This window comes from Tamandua tetradactyla, chromosome 14, assembly GCF_023851605.1.
Source record: "Tamandua tetradactyla isolate mTamTet1 chromosome 14, mTamTet1.pri, whole genome shotgun sequence".
NCBI classification, from domain to species: domain Eukaryota; kingdom Metazoa; phylum Chordata; class Mammalia; order Pilosa; family Myrmecophagidae; genus Tamandua; species Tamandua tetradactyla.
The window spans coordinates 37,944,383-37,965,494 of record NC_135340.1 but is presented as its reverse complement, the minus strand read 5'-3'; the positions used below and the strand labels follow the sequence as shown (position 1 = coordinate 37,965,494).

The 21,112-nt window shown below is 33.6% G+C and overlaps 1 protein-coding gene and 1 pseudogene across 1 annotated transcript; one reads left to right on the top strand and one right to left on the bottom strand.

Moving 5' to 3' along the window:
- LOC143655318 (olfactory receptor 4Q2-like) lies at positions 1-3,923 on the top strand. The gene is made up of 2 exons (XM_077126696.1): positions 1-899; positions 3,860-3,923. The coding sequence occupies exons 1-2, from the start codon at positions 1-3 to the stop codon at positions 3,921-3,923; spliced, it is 963 nt and encodes a 320-aa protein (XP_076982811.1).
- Positions 3,924-19,164: 15,241 nt separating this feature from the next.
- LOC143654953 (olfactory receptor 4K14-like) lies at positions 19,165-20,089 on the bottom strand (annotated as a pseudogene).
- Between the last annotated feature and the right edge of the window lie 1,023 nt (positions 20,090-21,112).

The window sequence follows — 21,112 nt, the reverse complement described above, 5'->3', positions numbered from 1 at the left end:
ATGGACAAAAACCAGTCAGAATTTGTAAGAGAATTTGTTCTGGCAGGCTTCTCAGAGAAACCAGCCATTGAGGCAGGGCTCTTTTCCTTATTCCTCATCTTCTATGTGTCCACTTGGGTAGGCAATGTCCTCATCATAGTCACAGTGGCCTCTGATAACCACCTGAATTCATCACCCATGTATTTCCTTCTTGGCAACCTGTCTTTCCTGGACTTATGTTATTCAACAGTCACTACTCCTAAGCTTCTGGCTGACTTCCTTGATGATTCAAAACTCATTCCTTATGAGCAGTGCATCATCCAGCTCTTCTTCCTGCACTTCATAGGGGCAGCTGAGATGTTCCTGCTCACAGTGATGGCCTATGATCGCTATGTTGCAATCTGTCGCCCCCTGCACTACACCACTGTCATGAGTCGAGGTTTGTGCTGTGTGCTGGTTTTTGCCTCCTGGACAGGGGGATTTGTGCACTCCATTGTCCAGACAATTCTCACTATCCGCCTTCCTTTTTGTGGACCAAACCATGTGGACAACTTCTTCTGTGATGTTCCCCCTATCATTAAACTTGCCTGTGAGGACACTTTTGTCATTGAATTGCTAATGGTATCTAACAGTGGGCTGATCTCCACTAGCTCCTTTGCCATGCTGGTTTCTTCTTATACAACTATCCTGCTCAAGATTCGTTCCAAGGAGGGAAGGCGAAAAGCACTCTCCACTTGTGGCTCCCACCTCATGGTGGTGACACTCTTTTTTGGACCTTGCATTTTCATCTATGCTCGACCTTTCTCCATCTTTTCCATTGACAAGTTGGTGTCTGTGCTATACAATGTTATTACCCCCATGCTGAACCCCCTCATCTACACACTACGCAACAAAGAGGTCAAATCAGCCATGCAGAAGCTGTGGGACCGAATCACACTTACAAGAACTAACTTCTCAAAGGCAAAGAATCTGAAGTTAAAGTATTGACTTCTCATTAATGTATTAAGATAAAGTGGACTGGCTTTTAATATTCTTCCATTAAATCATAATATTCTTACTTCTGGCTTTATAATTAAAATTACACAATAACTCAAAAACTAATTCTAGTAGCCATGTTTCTTGAAGATGATTGTATGATGACACAGCTTTCACAATGTGACTATATGACTGTGAAAACCTTGTGTCTGATGCTCCTTTTATCTACAGTATGGACAGATGAGTAAAATATATGGGTTAAAAATAAATAAATATATAGGGAGAACAAATGTTGAAATAAATTTAGTAGATTGAAATGCTAGTGACCAATGAAAGGGAGGGGTAAGTGGTATAAAAAATAGGGGAAACAAAGGCTAAAATATATTGGGTCGATGTAAATACTAGCAGTCAATGAGAGGGATGGGTAAGGTGTATGGTATATATGAGTTTTTTTCTTTTTATTATTTTTTTCTGAATTGATGCAAATGTCCTAAGAAATTACCATGGTGATCATATTGTGAGTTTTTGATTATATACCAAGAATGGAATGATAATATGATAAGAAAAAATACAAATAGAGGCCTGTCTATCTCTGTCAAATATTTGAATGTTATAAGGTAAGCCAAGAAATTGTTATGCAAAATGGGTTTGATTATCCCACCTTGACAAATATCACTTCATAATGTAATTTAAATGTTTGTGTAGAGTTATAATTTTATGTCTGAAATTACTAAAATGTCAACAATGACTAAAATATATTATTGCATGTTTCTAGATGTCTCAACTGGCTGATGATGTTTAGATGAGTAATGAACTCATAATTCACACATTATTATTTATTCATTCATTAAAATGTATTTTGTCTTCACTTTGTCAAGACCACTATATTGCTATAATAGAGATTTTCATATCATTTTTTCTGTGAAAAACAAATCTAGAGGATTAAAAATAAAATGATATTGTATTCAAAGTGTGTAGAATTTGAATATATTTTCATCACAATACAAATTAAAGTAAATATAAGCAAAAAAACAACAAAACTAATTTCATACTTTTATACTGATCTCTGCTCCCTTTCATTCCTTGAAGCAAATCTGCTTTTCTATCAAGTTATGTTCTTCCTTTCTATCCCTTCTTCTAACAAATTTTATTTCATGATCTCTTTCTGTTTGTTCTGCCATTGGACCATTCTTTTCAAGCTCTCAGGTAAACCTTTACTTTATCTTGCCTTTTGTTTTCTCCTTCTTAATTTTATCTCATTCTCAATTGATGTCTATGGTTAATTAAAAATGGATTAATGCATGTTTATCATACTCACTGCATATTTAAAATGATCAATTAAATGAATTAGAGTGAATCAGATTTATATGGCTGTGGGACAAGAAGCTAATGGACATTTCAGTCTGCTATTTTACCTCATCACACTGCTACCACATAGTAGTGTAACTGAGAGAAAAATTTCCTAAGAGTGTGGGTTCAATGTACCACTTTGAATTACAAATCAAGTGAAACTGGACAAATCATTTCAATTATTGGATCCCTAGATTTCTCATTTGTAGCATACACAGAAAGATGCCTATTTCTCAGTGATGATATAAGGGCTAAATATGCCAATATACTTAAAAGAGTCTAACTTGATGCCTGGTTCAATACAAACCATAGTAATTACTCATTTGTTACATTTTGTTACAATGGCAAAAATAAATGATTGATGAGTTTTGGAAGTAATTGATTCATCTTATATAATAACTGTGTGACCTACTGTAATTTACTTGTGAAGGGCACTGGGAAATGTACAGAAATGAGTTCAAGACATTTTCGTTTTCTCAATTATTAGGCACAGTTTTATTTTGTCACTGTAATCATCAACAATCCCATGCTGACATTAGTTTTATGCTAAGGGTTATACTAATCCTAATTTATACACCTGGTTACTGCTCAATATGACGTTATAATCAAAGAGAGGAACATTAAGTTGGCACTGAAGTTGATAATGTACTAGGCTAAAATAAAATGTTAATCTAAAATAAAAATGGCTATTAAGTATTTTCATTTTTACAGTTTTATTAGTCAGCAGATGATAAATGTATTTTTAGCACTTAATTTGTGTCACAGAGGCAGAAACCAAGAATATTTGCTACATTCTTGGAAAGATAAGGTTTTGTTTTCATTTCCTTTTATTTCCACCAACTATTGAACTGTATGAAATAAATACAGGATTCAAATAAAATATATTGAATAAATGAAAGAAATTTTCAGATCATTTATAAGGAGAAGCTATTTTAGAACTGTTTCCTTTTTCAAATGTGGAAAGATAGCTTGTAAACTGGAAAAGTCTTGAAGATCCTATTTTAGTGAGGTCAAAATGATGAGGGCAGACCTTAATCCATATGAATGAAGTCCTTATAAGTAGAGAAAAATCAGGTGCAATTAGTTAGGAGAAACCAGAAGAGCAGACAGAAACAAACAGATCACCATCCAAAAGGCACAAATTGAACTACTACCAAAACATTACAGACTCCAAACTTTGAGTCAATAAATTACTGTTGTTTAAATCAACAAGTTTGTATTTTTTAAGTGGCAGCCCTGGCAAACTAAGAAATAACTTCACCATTTTGGAATAAGAGAAGGCAAATAAGATATATAAAGTACATAAGATAAAGTCACTATTCTTAAGGCATGTATAATATAAAGGAACAGACATAACTATAAATTCTACAGTCTAAATTATAATACATATTTAATACAAATAAAATGCTCTGGATATACTCATATTAAAACAGTAGTGTTTCTTTGTATATAAGTAAATACTAAGAACTGTTAATCATCAAGCAATTTATGTTGTTTTTCTTAAATCTTTTGCAAAGGCTGTGTTCATTTATAATATAACATTAGCTGCTGTGAGAAAAGAAAGACAGGTTTATTTTAAGAATATTGAGGCACAAAATTTAGGAATCTGTCTTTGGTAACACATTTAATAACTGGTATATTCACATCTCAAATCCAATAGCTAATGCTCCTATTCAAATGAAATATATTTCTTCCAGGTTTAAAATATCTCATCAGTTTCGATATCACTGGTTAGAATATGAGAGTTTATAATGAAACCACAAAAATCCTTAACATTGCATTCACTTAACACATCAACACTTAATTTTTCATTCACCCCACACAATGAATGCGTGATGCTGGTTAGCAGATAATCTCTGATTATTGTTGTCACTAATGCATACATATTAATAAAGACTCCACCTCAACATGAGATTCTTCTATTGCCTGGAGCAGAGGAAAAGAGACATAGTAAATCACATACTGTCTCTTAAATTTTCTTCTCACATTATATTGAAAAATTGATTTACATCAGTAAATTCAATAACTTTCATAGATCAGACAAATTCCTTGAAAAACACAATTATTCAATGTGGTCAGCAGAAAGCTTAGAAAATCCATATTGATTGACATTTATTAAAGATATTAAAACTGTTCTTAAAATCTTTTTTGCAAAGAAAACCCATGTTAGTGAATTCTTTAAACATTTAAGGAGGAAATGAAAGCATTTTTTACAAACACTACCTGTGAATAAAATACCATGTTTAAGGTTGGAAGTCACCTGCCTGAGCCATGTTATAGAGGGTGGGATTAGAGGCCAGGACTTTTGACACTTCCAGCTGTAATAAGCCCCCATCATGGGGCCAGAGGAGGCCTACGGAGAAGCAGTAACAAGGTGACTCTCACTGTACAGCAATGGTGGGGACAGCAGAACCTGGAGGGAGCCTGAATGTCCAACCTGCCTGGCAGTAATGAAGCACTCCACCACCCTCCCCAACTGAATTGTCAACAGAGGTCAAAGCAGCTATGTGGACTTAGACTCCCATCTACTAGATGCAAGAATGGTGCCCTTTCCCCTGAAACCATGCTGTAAGATGATACCTGCTAAAACAGAAAATTAAAATAAGGTCCAGAGTCTCACAAAACCTAAATATCCAACATCTAATAAAAAAATAACTCCTCATGCAAAGAGCCAGGAAAAATTCAGATTGAATGAGAAGACAGAGAACAGAAGAGCAATCTTTGAGATGAAAGAGATGATTCAAAATACCTGACAAGTATTTTAAAGTAGTTATCAAAAAATATGTTATAAGCAGTTGCAATAATGATTGAAACAAATGAAAAATAGAAAGTCACAGGGAAGGAATAGCAGTTGAAAAGGGGAAATAATTGGAAATGTCAGAACTGAAAAATACCATAAATAAAATCATAAAAATATTATCAAGTAGCACACTAAGGACAAGAAAAGTAATAGAGTGACAAAAATAATAAGAGAACAAACAAAACAAAAATAAACATCAGAATTAACTCTAAAACATTAATATTATGTTAAATATAAATGATGCAAATGATCTAAACAATTATTATGGTGATAGATATATAGTATGTGATGATGTTGTGAGCCATTGATTGTACACCATACACAGAATGTTTTTATGTAAAGAATATTAATGTTTGTATGTTGCATTGGCTTGATAATAAAAATCAATTAAATTAAATATATATATATTAATGGTTTAAATTGACCAATTTAAAGATAGAGATCAACTTAATGAGAAAACTGACCCATTTACATGCTGTTTACAGGACACTAAATGCAATATAACAATACATGGTGAAAATAAAAATAAATATATCAACTATTATTAGATGATAAGTAGATACATCATCTAATAAAAGAAAATATATCACGGAAACACCAATCAAAAGAAAGCTGGAATACATGTATTAATATCAGATAAATCCAGAACAAAAGCAAGCATCAGGGACAAAGAAGGACATTACATAATAAAAAAAGGTTTAGTCCATTAAGAATACAAATCCAATGTAAATGAGTATGCCTCAAGCAACTGAGGTGCAAAATATATACAGCAAAAATCAATAGAACTGAAAGGAAAAGTAAGCAGATACAACATTATGGTCAGAAGCTTTAATGGGTATTTCCTAACAAGTGAAAGAACAACTGGATAGAAATTCAGCAAGGGTATAGATAGATTCAACAATGCCATTAACCAACAGTGCTTAATCAACATTTATAGAACACTGTATTAGCTTGTTAAGCTGCCATAATGCAATATACCAGAAATAAAGCAGCTTTAAAAAAAGGGGATTTAATAAGTTGTATGTTTACTTTTCTAAGGCCATGAAAATGTCAACATTAAGAAATCAACAAGAGGTTATCTTCATTCAAAAAAGGATAATGTCATCTGGAACAACTGTCAGCTGGGAAGACAAATGGCTGGCATCTGCTGGTCCTTGTTCCTGGTTTGTTGCTTCCAGCTTCTGATGCCAGTGGTTTCCTCTCTAAGCATCTGTGGGCCTTAACTTAGTTCCCTGAAACACAACTCTGGGTTCTTCCTTGCTTAGCATGTCATGGAAAGGCACCCGGCAACATCTGCTGGGCTCTGCCCATGTATAGGCATCTGTTCTCTCTGTCAGCACTTCAGGTATCACACAGAGACAAGCATCCATGTCTCTGTCAGGTTTGAAGCAACTGTTCTGTATGCATCTGTGTCTGAGGTTTCTCCAAAACGTTTCCTCTTTTAAAGTACTCTAGTAAACTAGTCAAGACCCACCTTGAATAGGTGGAGTCACATCTCCATCTAATCAAAATGTCACACCCAAAATTGGGCACTGTTGCCTCCTGGCCAGAGGGACATCTGTGCCTGGGAATAAGGTAATTCCCCTATTTCCCCTGTCAGTGAGAAGTTGCAGGCATTCATGAGGTTAATCTTGGGCAAGTTCTTTTGTAAGTTCTTTTACAAGCCTTTTTGTAAGCTCTTTTACAAGCTCTGTTGAGCAAACAGCTAACAAATGTTCCAGTTGATTTGCAATTGTGGTTTACCCTCGGGCCGGAGGGAGTAAAACTTCCTGGAATACTGCATGCAGAAGTTTCCGAGAAGATTGCCCCCTGTCAAGGGGGTAGAGAGGAAGCGGGTGTGACCTGGGGGTGGTGACCCGCTAGATAAGGGAAGCTCTGAGGATACAAAAGGGAAGCAAGAAAATATAAGACTACTACTACTAAGATGGGGAACTACTAAGAAAGAAATAATAAAGAGAGCTCACTCCCAAGAAGCTGGGAGCCCTGAGTGATGGAACCATACTTGTCTCCTGAGTGCTGATTTCTTAAGTCAACCTCGACGCCCCTCTTCCGACTCGGCTTCAAGAGCCGGACGCGGCAGGGCACACCACATCTCTTTGGAGATGATCTAATAAAAATTTCCATCCTACAATATTGAAAGAAATGGCTGCCCCCACAAGACTGGATCAGGATTAAAACATGGCTTTTCTGAAGTACATAATAGTTTCCAACTGGCACAAACACTTCACCTAACAATAGCAAAACACATTCTTTTCAATCACTCATAGGACATTTATGAGGATAAACCATATCCTGGGCTAGAAAACAAATGTCAAGAAATATAAAATACTTGAAATCACACAGCGTGCATTCTCTAACTGCCAAGGATGCATACTAGAAAATAGTATTAAGTGAAATAAAAATATATACAACTGAATGAAAATACAACATATCAAAATTCATGGGGCAAAGAGAAAGTAATGCTGAGAGGGAAATTCATAGCACTAAATATTTATATAAGAAAAGTCTCAAATCAATAATCTAAATTCCAACCTCAAGAATCTAAAAAAACAAAAGCAAAAGGAACACTAAACAAGACAAAAGTAAATAATATGAGAACAGAAATAAATGAAAATGAAAATAGATAATAATCATATCAATAATGAATATTATTGATTAATTGTTCTTCGAAAAAAATCAATAAAAATTGGCAAACCTCTAACAAGAGTGATCAAGAAACCAAATAGAGAGAAAATAATCAATAATCAATGTCAGTAATAAAACAGTAAATATCACTACATAATATAACAAAGTGATATTAAAAGATAACTATGGCTATTTTACACATATAAATTTCACAACTTTAATGAAATACACTAAAACCTCAAAAAAATCACAAACTGCTTCAACTCATTCAATACAAAATAGATAATTTGAGGAGTCCTATACTATTAATCTCTCAAAAAAATTTATTGTAACTTTAAAAACTCCAAAAAAGGAAATTTCAGTCTAAGTTGGTGTCACTATGGAATTCTACGAAGTAATTAAAGAATTAACAATTTTCTACAGTTTTTTCCAGAAACTGGAAGAGGAGGAAACATTTCCCAACACATATTATGAGGTGATCATTATCTTAATTACAAAACCAGGCAAAGAAAATGCTCTTACTCAAAATTACAGACCAATATTCTTCATTAATAGAGCTGCAAAATCCTTAAAATTTAGCAAAGGAATTCAACAATTTATAAAGAGAATTATACACCATGACCAAGTGTGGTATATTCCAGGGATGCAAGACTGGTTCAATATTTTAAAAATCCATCATATGGTTCATATTTTAACATAGTAAAGAAGAAAAATCACATGAAGCAGAAAAAACAAACACTATAAAACTCAATATCTATCCATGATAAAAAAAAATACTCCAGGAAAATAGGAACAGAGGGGAAATTCCTCATCTTCATAGGGAATATCTGCATAATCTTCTCAACAGATACAGAAAAATCACCTGACAAAATAAAATACCCTTTCATGGTAAAACATGCAACAAACTAGGAGTAAAAGGGAATTTCTCTTAAGATAAATGGAATTCTATTAACTATCATTAAACTTAGTGGTGAAACTCTGACAGATGTTTCCTTATCATCAGAAATAAGACAAGGATGCTTGCTTTTATCTCTTTTATTCAATATTGCATTGGATGCTCTAGTCAAAGAAAATAAGCAATAAAAGAAATAAGAGGCATACAAATTGGAAAAGAAGATGAGAAATCTTCCTTATTTAGAGATGGCAATCTTATACAACAATCTTATAATCTTATACATAAAATTACTTAAAACAATGCAAAAAGCTATTACAGCTAGATTGGTGAGTGGTTGCATAATATATGCAGACTGTTTACCTAGGTTGTACTTAAATGTTTGGAAATAGAAGTAATGGTAGCACATCATTGTGGGAGAAATTGACAGTGCTGAATGATGTGTGAATGTGGTGGAAAGGGGTCCATGTATGTTACCAGAATGAGAAGGTAAAAGATGGGAATGTATAGCATGGTGCATCTTGTGATGAGCAATGTCTGTGATTAACTGTACAAATACAATTTTTTAATGAACTAGAAAAAATGTACCACACTATTACAAGAAGATAATATTAGAGGAGTATTTGGGGAAAATTTACCTATTTCCAACCATGAACTGTAGTTAAAAGTAATATTTTAATATTCTTTCATCAACAGTAACAAATGTACCACACTGATATGGATTACAAATGTGGGGTAGGTTTACAGGAGGATTTACATTTTCTTTTTTAATTTTATTTCTTTTCTGGTGCAATGAAAATGTTCTAAAATTGATCATGAGGATATTTGCACAATAATGTGATGATACTATGAGCCAGCAATTGTATAATTCAGATAGTTTGTATGGTATGTGAATATATCTCAATAAAAGTTTTTTTAAATGGTAAAAATAAAACTGCTAGAGCTCATAAATGCAGCAAGTTTACAGGATACCCGTTAATATAGAAAAATCTGTTGTATTTAATAAACTAGCAATGAAAAATCCAAAGCAAGTTAAGAATATGATTTGATCTACAGTAGAATTCAAAATAATAAAATACCCAGGAAAACACTTAACCAAAGAGGTGAAAGACTTGTATTCCGAAAACTTAATAAAAAATTTAAAACAAATTAAAGAAGACTTAAATAAATAAATTGACAAGCATTTCAATTCTTGGATCTGTGGATTAGGAGACAATATTATTAACATGCAATAATTCAGAAAGCAATCTGTGGTGTCAATATAATCTCTGTTAAAATTCCATTTTTTTCAGGAAAGGAAAAGCTAATCCTCGAGTTCTTATATTGCTGCAATGGTCACTAAACAGCCATCACAATATTGAATGAAGAACAGAGTTAGATAATTCAGACTTCTCTACTTTAAAATATACTGCAAACCTTGAGTGAACAAAACAATATGGTGCTAGAATACAGATAGACATATAGACCAATGGAATGTAATGGAAAATTCAGAAATAAACCCAGATACTTATGGCCAATTGAATTTCAGCAGAGGTGCCAAGCCCATTCAATTGGGAACAGGATAGACTCTTCAACAGATGGTACTGGGAACTGAATAGTCACATCCAAAGAATATATCAGAACCTACCTTAAACCTTACACAAAAATTAATTCAAAATGGCTCAACAACGTAAATATGAGTTGAACCTATAAAACTCCTAGAAGAAAATAGGGGGATAACATTTTTAAAACCTTGCATTAAACAATGGATTTTTAGATAAGGGACTAAAATCAGTTCAAAAAATGATAAATGGACAAAATGGGCTTTGTGGTGGTTTAAAGCTATGCATCCCCAATAACTTGTTCTTAAATTTCATCTACTTTAGTGGGTACAAACCCTTGTAAATAAGACCTTTTGATGAGGTTACTTCAGTTAAGGTATGGCTCAAGTGAATCATGATGGATCTTAATCTTATTACCGAAGGATTTATGGTCACAGAGAGAGAGAGCCACAAGGAACAGCTTGAGCTGGAAGTTAATGGAAATGAGAAAAGAAAGGAAAAGCCACTGCCATGTGCATTGCCATGTGACAGAAAAGCCAAAGAACCCCAAAGATTGCCAGCAAATCAGATGATACTGACCCTAGGAGGAAGCAAGCCTTCTAACTCCAAAATCCTGAGCAAATAAGCTCTTGTTTTCAAGCTAACTCACTGCATGACATTTGTTTTAGCAGGCAGGAAATTAAAACACTATTGATAAAAAATAAGGGACAGGGGCCTAAAATTTTTCAAAGTGACATTCTTCCATCTTAATTTGGTATTCCAGGTATAATAATGTGAAAAAATAACTTATACATGGGAAATTTCAGGCATATTTTTAATTCAATAAGCAATTGAATTCTGTGCAGGCCAAATTTTCAAACCTCAAATCTTGATAGCACAAGTTTGGGCTCCATAGAGAATACTTTTCTAAAAACAACGATGAGATTTTAATGTTCAAAATAATTTCGTTCTGTGTAAATTAACAAGCAAAAGATAACAAATATTAATGACTAAAGAAATGAAACCATGTTGCCCACTCCAACGTAGAATTGATTATGGCTCATGTTTGGCTATAAATATCCTTTTAATATTTCTCATTCTAAACTGCATAGGTCCATACTGACCACTGTGTTTAAGTCTGCTTTCACAATGCAATACCAACTCATTATTCAGCTGAAAGTGTTTTAGTGACTAGCATTCTTACGTTACCTTTGTTCCTTTCAGTATTTTATGGATGCATTATAAAATTGTGCCATAAGTTATTTTGGCAATGAAAGAACTACTTAAATCAGTGAGTTTTGAAATGTACTATGTAGCTCAAATGCCCCTCAATAAGTTAATAAGCATATGGTTAGGCAAACTATGCTGCATTTACACCATCTAATACTATTCAGCAAAATAAAAAAAAGAATGCAGTGTGGATAGCATAACAACTTGCATGCAACTCTCAAGTGGATTATGCTGAGTGAAAACAATTTTAAAAAGCAACATATTGTGTGATTTCATTTACATAGCATTCTAAAAAGGACAGAGCTATAGAGATGGAAAACAGATTAGTGGTTCCCAGGGTTTAGGGTTGGTGGTGAGAATGTGTCTGAGGGAAATCTTTGCAGTGATGAAATCGCTCTGCACTTTGATATTGGTGGCAGCTACGCAAAATCTATTCAAGTGATAAAACAGCACTGAACCTTAAGCCCATGTTTAATAAATGTTAATTTCCCAGGTTTGGTCTTATACTGTAGTTATAAAATATAAGTATTGAAAGAAACTAGATGAAGGATACACACAGACTCTCTGCTTTATTTCTGCAATTTCTTGTAAATCTATATTTTAAATTAAAAAGCTTAAAACTTGTATTTTTATACACTGGTAATATAAAATTTGAAATTGTAATGAAAAGAAAAATGTAACATCAAAACTACAGTTCATGACATAGCATCAAAATAAATTAAATACTCTAAACAAACCTAGAGTGGAACCTCCTTAACACAATTTTGAATGTCTTTCAATTGTCCACTGCTAATACAATACTTAAGTGTAAAACTTTAGCAATAATTAAGTGTAAAACTTTAGAAATAGTCCCCTAGAATTAAAGAAAAAAAGATAAAATTGCACACCATTGGTGTATTCAGCACTGAACTGGACATCTTAGTAACTACATTTAGGCAGGAAAGAAGAGATAGAAAAGGTCGGGAGGGTGGGAAGAGAAAGAAAGAGAGAAAAGAGAAGACCACCTAAGGAATATAAAAATAAGACAGTATTTTTAGGTTGTATGGTTAGACACAAATTCACAATAAAATGACTATCTGAACTAATAAAGAAGTTATTATCGAAGAAAACTGTAGGAAATCATTCAATTTCCAGGGACAAATGCATAAAATAAATAGAAGATCTAATAAAAATTATATATATAATTTTTATTATATATATAATATATATTATATAATTATAATTATATTATATATAATATATAATATTATATATATAATATATATATACACACTATTCACAAGATCAAGATACACTCATCTTGATGTATGTGTATGTATATAATTACATATTATATGCCACTCACAAGATCAAGTCACAAAAGGGACATTGATTACTTAAAACTTAAAATAACATAAGAATTAAGATAATATCACAAAGAAGTTGCTGCCAGACAATTTTAGAAAACATTGTTGTAATGCTTATAAGACAATCTACTAACTGATGTTAGAAAGTAGAAACCCTAGGATATTATTTTATCCTCTCTACTTTCAGAGCATGAACTATATTTAGGATAATCGTTAATGTAATCAGATGACATACTGGTGCTGATGATTTATATCATATATTAGTTGCATTTTTAAATGGTGTGAAAAGATTATCATTCTTCTCAAACGTCCCATAGAAACTGGCAATGTGGCTACTTCCCATTGTTTAGTGTTAATGCAAAATTGTGAAATTCATCAGACTATCCTTTGAATTTTCTTGTTTCTCTTTCAATTCTTTCATGATGAACTTCTCATTTATACCCTATACCTTTAGTGCTATCATTGCAACCTTACACTTGCTTTTATCTCATATCAAGTCTTAGTCAAAAGAAAAAAGATATTTTTTTAATGAATCGCATATATCATACCTTCACCTTTTGCCTAGAATGAAGTAACAGGGTTTGGATTTACTTTTCCACATGAAACAATGTAAAATGAAATGATAAAATATATGAGACAAGAGTATGAAACATATTGCATATCAGGCAATGAGGAACAATGATCACTTGTTTGATGGGAAACAAACGAGGTCAGTTCTATAATTGCCCAGTTTCTGCTATGAGAGAGATTTCCTGCTCCAGCCCAAGGAGAGGGTAATCTAGACTGGAGCCCAGCCTCTGCAGTTGAGATTACACTAAGAATCTGGTGAGATCAGGGTGGCATGCATTCACAGGACAGTGCATCAAAGAAGAGAGAAATGCACAGAGGGAGAAATGTTTTAAAGTCTCTAAGATAGTGGTTAAAAATACTTCATCCTAACGTCTATATCTGATTCAAGTATATGGAATTGGACTGGATTTAATAAACATCGGGGTGAAAACACTTCTTAATGATTCATTAAAAGCAGAGGTAACACTCCTAAACAACGAGTGGGTCAAAGAAGAAATTGCTAGAGAAATTAGCAAATACCTCGAGGCGAATGAGAATGAAAACACAACATATCAAAACTTATGGGACACAGCAAAGGCAGTGCTAAGAGGGAAATTTACTGCCCTAAATGCCTATATCAGAAAAGAAGAAAAGGTAAAAATTCAGGTATTGACTATCCATTTGGAAGAACTGGAGAAAGAACAGCAAACTAACCACAAAGCAAGCAAAAGGAAAGAAATAAGAAAGATTAGAGTAGAAATAAATGAAATTGAAAACATGAAAACAATAGAGAAAATCAATAAGGCCAGAAGTTGGTTCTATGAGAAAATCAATAAGATTGATGGGCCCTTAGCAAGATTGACAAAAAGAAGAAGAGAGAGGATGCAAATAAATAAGATCAGAAATGGAAGAGGAGACATAACTACTGATCTCATAGAAATAAAGGAGGTAATAACAGGATACTATGAACAACTTTACACTAATAAATACAACAATTTAGATGAAATGGACGGGTTCCTGGAAAGACATGAACAACCAACTTTGACTCAAGAAGACATAGATGACCTCAATAAACCAATCACAAGTAAAGAAATTGAATCAGTCATTCAAAAGCTTCACAAAAAGAAAAGTCCAGGACCAGACGGCTTCACATCTGAATTCTATCAAACATTCCACAAAGAATTAGTACCAACTCTGCTCAAACTCTTCAAAAAAATCGAAGAAGAGGGAAAACTACCTAATTCATTCTATGAAGCCAACATCACCCTCATACCAAAACCAGGCAAAGATATTACAAAAAAAGAAAACTACAGGCCAATCTCTCTAATGAATATAGATGCAAAAATCCTCAACAAAATTCTAGCAAATCGTATCCAACAACACATTAAAAGAATTATACATCATGACCAAGTAGGATTCATCCCAGGTATGCAAGGATGGCTCAACATAAGAAAATCAATTAATGTAATACACCATATCAACAAATCAAAGCAGAAAAATCACATGATCATCTCAATTGATGCAGAGAAGGCATTTGACAAGATTCAACATCCTTTCCTGTTGAAAACACTTCAAAGGATAGGAATACAAGGGAACTTCCTTAAAACGATAGAGGGAATATATGAAAAACCCATAGCTAATATCATCCTCAATGGGGAAAAATTGAAAACTTTCCCCCTAAGATCAGGAAGAAGACAAGGATGTCCACTATCACCACTATTATTCAACATTGTGTTGGAGGTTCTAGCCAGAGCAATTAGACAAGAAAAAGAAATACAACGCATCAAAATTGGAAAGGAAGAAGTAAAACTATCACTGTTTGCAGATGATATGATACTATACATCGAAAACCCGGAAAAATCCACAACAAAACTACTAGAGCTAATAAATGAGTACTGCAAAGTAGCAGGTTACAAGATCAACATTCAAAAATCTGTAGTGTTTCTATACACTAGCAATGAACAAGCAGAGGGGGAAATCAAGAAACGAATCCCATTTACAATTGCAACTAAAAGAATAAAATACCTAGGAATAAATTTAACTAAAGAGACAAAAAACCTATATAAAGAAAACTACAAAAAACTGCTAAAGGAAATCACAGAAGACCTAAATAGATGGAAGGGCATACAGTGTTCATGGATTGGAAGACTAAAAATAGTTAAGATGTCAATCCTACCTAAATTGATTTACAGATTCAATGCAATACCAATCAAAATCCCAACAACTTATTTTTCAGAAATAGAAAAACCAATAAGCAAATTTATCTGGAAGGGCAGGGTGCCCCAAATTGCTAAAAACATCTTGAGGAAAAAAACGAAGCTGGAGGTCTTGCACTGCCTGACTTTAAGGCATATTATGAAGCCACAGTGGTCAAAACAGCATGGTATTGGCATAAAGATAGATATATCGACCAATGGAATCGAATAGAGTGCTCAGATATAGACCCTCTCATCTATGGACATTTGGTCTTTGATAAGGCAGTCAAGCCAACCCACCTGGGACAGAACAGTCTCTTCAATAAATGGTGCCTAGAGAACTGGATATCCATATGCAAAAGAATGAAAGAAGACCCATATCTCACACCCTACACAAAAGTTAACTCAAAATGGATCAAAGATCTAAACATTAGGTCTAAGACCATAAAACAGTTAGAGGAAAATGTAGGGAGATATCTTATGAATCTTACAATTGGAGGCAGTTTTATGGACCTTAAACCTAAAGCAAGAGCACTGAAGAAGGAAATAAATAAATGGGAACTCCTCAAAATTAAACACTTTTGTGCATCAAAGAACTTCATCAAGAAAGTAGAAAGACAGCCTACACAATGGGAATCAATATTTGGAAACGACATATCAGATAAAGGTCTAGTATCCAGAATTTATAATGAGATTGTTCAACTCAACAACAAAAAGACAGCCAACCCAATTACAAAATGGGAAAAATACTTGAATAGACACCTCTCAGAGGAGGAAATACAAATGGCCAAAAGACACATGAAGAGATGCTCAATGTCCCTGGCCATTAGAGAAATGCAAATCAAAACCACAATGAGATATCATCTCACACCCACCAGAATGGCCATTATCAACAAAACAGAAAATGACAAGTGCTAGAGAGGATGCGGTGAAAGAGGCACACTTATCCACTGTTGGTGGGAATGTCAAATGGTGCAGTCACTGTGGAAGGCAGTTTGGCGGTTCCTCAAAAAGCTGAATATAGAATTGCCATACGACCCAGCAATACCATTGCTGGGAATTAAGGGCAAAAACTCAAATGGACATTTGCACACCAATGTTTATAGCAGTGTTATTTACAATTGCAAAGAGATGGAAACAGCCAAAATGTCCATCAACAGACGAGTGGCTAAACAAACTGTGGTATATACATACGATGGAATATTATGCAGCTTAAGGCAGAATAAACTTATGAAGCATGTAATAACATGGATGGACCTAGAGAACATTATGCTGAGTGAGTCTAGCCAAAAACTAAAAGACAAATACTGTATGGTCCCAATGATGTGAATCGACACTCGAGAATAAACTTGGAATATGTCATTGGTAACAGAGTTCAGCAGGAGTTAGAAACAGGGTAAGATAATGGGTAATTGGAGCTGATGGGATACAGACTGTGCAATAGGACTAGATACAAAAACTCAAAAATGGACAGCACAATAATACCTAATTGTAAAGTAATCATGTTAAAACACTGAATGAAGCTGCATACGAGCTATAGGTTTTTGTTTTGTTTTGTTTTGTTTTGTTCTTACTATTATTACTTTTATTTTTTTCTCTATATTAACATTCTATATCTTTTTCAGTTGTATTGCTAGTTCTTCTAAACCGATGCAAATGTACTAAGAAACGATGATCATGCATCTATGTGATGATGTTAAGAATTACTGATTGCATATGTAGAATGGTATGATTTCTAAAAAAAAAAATGGACAGCACAATACTACCTAATTGTAATGTAATTATGTTAAAACACTGAATGAAGCTGCATCTGAGCTATAGTTTTTTTTTCTTATATATTTTTGTATTTTTTATTTTTATTTTTATTTTTTCTCTATATTATCATTTTATTTCTTTTTCTGGTGTCTTGCTATTTCTTTTTCTAAATCGATGCATATGTACTAAGAAATGATCATACTTCTATGTGATATATTAAGAATTACTGATTGCATATGTAGAATGGAATGATTTCTAAATGTTGTGTTAGTTTATTTTTTTTAATTGATAAAAGAAAGCAGAGGTAATTTTAAAAGTATATATTACAAGAATTTTGTTTATGAGCAAAAGGTCAGATTTTAGATATTGAAAATGGGGTAGAAAGGGTTGCTTAAATAGACCTTGAGGTTGCAGAAATGAACAACTTTCTCAGGCAAGATTCTCATTCCCTCCTGAAACATAAGGAGGAAGGTAAGAGGCAATATCAAGACTATCTTGTTTATTTCTACCGTAGCTTTCACTTCATTGCATGTTTTGTAATTGACAGCATACTTGCCTTTATTCCCCCAAAGGTAAAACTCCCTGAGTTTAGGAATGTGTGTTCTTAAGTGCTGTTTCCATTCTTAGCCCCTGCCTGAAATCTGAAATAGATACTTGCCAAATATTTATTAACTGAATGAATAAATGTATAAATATAATTGTCTTAATGCTAACAAAAATTGGCTATTCCCCAAATATATACAGTCTTACTATATAAAGTCTAATCATGATCACAACAACAACAACAAAAAAAAAACCTAGGTAAACTAATCCAAGGTTGATATTGCTCCTAATGTTCATACATAGGAAGGTAGTTAATCATAAAAACTTACTCTTTACAAAATTTATAAAATCAACAAATGCTGTTATCCCAATAACAAGGAAGGGATTGTAGAGAAATTTATTATAAGATAGAAGTTGTTTTCCTTCTATATTCTTTTAATGTTCATGCATATAGGTAAAACATAGAGAAAGTAAGAAGTACACAGGAGCATGATTCCCCTGATTTAAGATACTGTCCAGAATTGTTGCAAAGTTTATACAGTTACTCAAGTTATTCAATGATTACTCAATCCTCTACTTTAGTTTGATGTTTCAGAGTCAAGTTAAAAAAATTATTTTAGTTCTCTGAATATAAATTTGGTCAATATCAACGTTAACTCTTGCTTAGGGTTGTCCATTGTGGGCTGCTAGAACATTTAAAAACTCATCATAATCATACATTTCTCTGATGAAGAAAAATACACACATAGTAAGCAAAGAAAAAGAATGAAGACATTCATCATAAATCTGAATCTGTGATTTTTCCAAACAAAAACTAATTTCTGTAATTGAATATAACTGTCAGGAATTTATGTTTGAACTAATTAAAGGTTAACATAATACAAATTCACAAGAAAAAGTACTTTTAAATACTTTTAAAATAAACAGGGTGCTGAATTAATATTTTTTTCTTCTCTCAAGCCTCTATTAAAAGACTACAGTATAAGCGGGCATTATTTAATCCCAGGTTATCTTTCCTGTGCTGAATGTCCCATGAAGCCTCTCCCTTGATGGTTAAACTATGACTAGGAAAACAAAATTTATTTTTATATCAATCTAAGATAAACTAGGTCTTTTAAGACAAATTTGTATTTAAATTTGCATTTAAGACAAAATAAATCTAGTTAAAAGACAGAAAGCAAATTGCAAAGTATGTCCAAATATATGTGTGGCATAGAGGATAAATATATGATAATTTTTGTTGACATCAATGACTGTTTTCCCTTAATAAAACACATAGCAAATAATATCAATATAATGTAAGAATGAAATATTTTATTAGAATCATATTAAATAATTTATATCCCCTGAATAAGTAAGAATATGTAACCCTCTAGGGAGCTGAAATTCAGTTAAAAGTCACATGTCAGTTCCGCAGTTTCTTGATGGCCACTTTTATTTTTTCATTCCTCAGTGTGTAGATAAGGGGGTTCAAAAGTGGAGTAAAAATGGTGTAAAACACAGACAGGAGCTTGTCCAGACAGAGCCTACTGAAAGGCCACATGTATGTGAAAATGCAAGGCCCAAAGAAGAGTGTGACCACCATGATGTGTGCAGAACAGGTAGAGAGAGCTTTGGAGATCCCACCAGTAGAACACTGTCATACAGTAACAAGGATCACTGTGTAGGAGATCAGGAGGAGCGTGAAACAACTCATCACAAGCAATCCACTGTCTGAGATCATAAGTATGCCTAAGATGTAGGTGTCTATGCAGGCAAGTTTGATTACCAAAGGGAGATCACAGAAAAAGCTGTCCACTGCATTGGGGCCACAGTAAGGTAAGTTCACAGTGAAGGCTATTTGACTGATGGAGTGCACAAATCCAGTAATCCACAAAACCAGCACCGACCCAATACAAGTCTGCCGATTCATCATAGTCATGTAATGCAAGGGTTTGCATACGGCCACATATCTGTCATAAGCCATGGAAACAAGCAGTACCATCTCAGACCCACCGATAAAGTGCAGGAAGAAGATCTGAGCCATACATCCCCCAAAGGAGATGAGCTTTTGGTCACTAAGAAAATCCTTGATCATCTTGGGTGTGGCAAATGAGGCCAGCCACATGTCAAGGAAAGATAGGTTCCCCAGCAGGAAGTACATAGGGGAAGTGTGCAAGTGGGAGTCAGAAATGACAGTGACTAAAATGAGAAGGTTACCCAGCACAATGGCTACATAGACTATGGAGAAAAATATAAAGAAAAAAAGTTGGAGATACCATGAACTGTAGAGACCATGTAACAAATTCTAACACAAATTCTAACACCAAGGAATAATTCTGCAAGTCCATCAACCCAGTTTCAGATTTTGTTCTTGACCTATATGAAGAAAAGAAATGTAAATGAAAGTGCCTATCCACTGCCAGGCACATAGAAAGTGGTCAGCTAAGTGTTATCTGGATATAATTCATAATCCATAAGCTATATCCTAAAATACAAAACATGGAAAATTAAAACATGTCCATACCTACATGTATTTTGCCCTTTTCAGATTTCAGTGTTTCCTTAAAGGAAGTTGGACATTTTGCAAGACTCCAGCATAGGGGAGCATTGTAGGAATACAGCATAGGGGAGCATTGTAAGAATACTTTTCTTCTCTCATCTATGGTCTTTCTCCATAGGTAAAGGTAAAATAAATCATATCAATCAAGTGCATAATGTGAACAAAAAACCCTTAGAAGTGTTTGAGATTGTGAAGTTTTTCTGAACGGTATTGTGGTCTCTCCATCTGTATGGCTACCATTGTCCAATGAATAATTGCTTTTAAACCTCAGATCTAGGTACTGAATTGAAAGTTTAATAAAATATAATGACTTCACATAAAACAAAGGGAAGTACATATAGATTATCAAGTCTCTCTGCCGTCTCTCTCCAATTACCCATACAGACAGAAAAAAAACTCTAGCAAAGGCAATTTGGTAGGTGGCTGTTCTATGTATCAAAACACCCGTCAATATGTCTCTTTCCTTAAGCTAACAGAATAAATAAATTTATTTCCTGGATGACAAAGTTTAGAGAAGGAAATATTCCTTTAAGTTAAAAAATATCATGTTCTGGATGTTGGACCCATTTGGAGTGATGCATAAATACAGAAGTTTCCAGATCATGGACTCACTATGTCCAGGTCATGTGTGTTGTTTAGTAAGTTTATGGGTATGCAACTACCATGCTAAATGTAAAAATCATAGAATGTCATGTGTCACATTCACCCATAATATCTGTAAGAAAAACTTGATCTAAATAATTGCATGATTAGGGAAAGTTTTAATGTAAAGAGTAAATCTGTGCCTTCAGGGATCAAACCACTCATTTTA

What these genes read in the sequence shown, in the direction of transcription:
- LOC143655318 (XM_077126696.1), top strand. Translation starts at nt 1, where the DNA reads ATGGACAAAAACCAGTCAGAATTTGTAAGAGAATTTGTTCTGGCAGGC. An exon ending in AAATCAGCCATGCAGAAGCT is followed by an intron (nt 900 to 3,859) that starts GTGGGACCGAAT and finishes AGCTGCTGTGAG; the next exon opens with AAAAGAAAGACAGGTTTATT.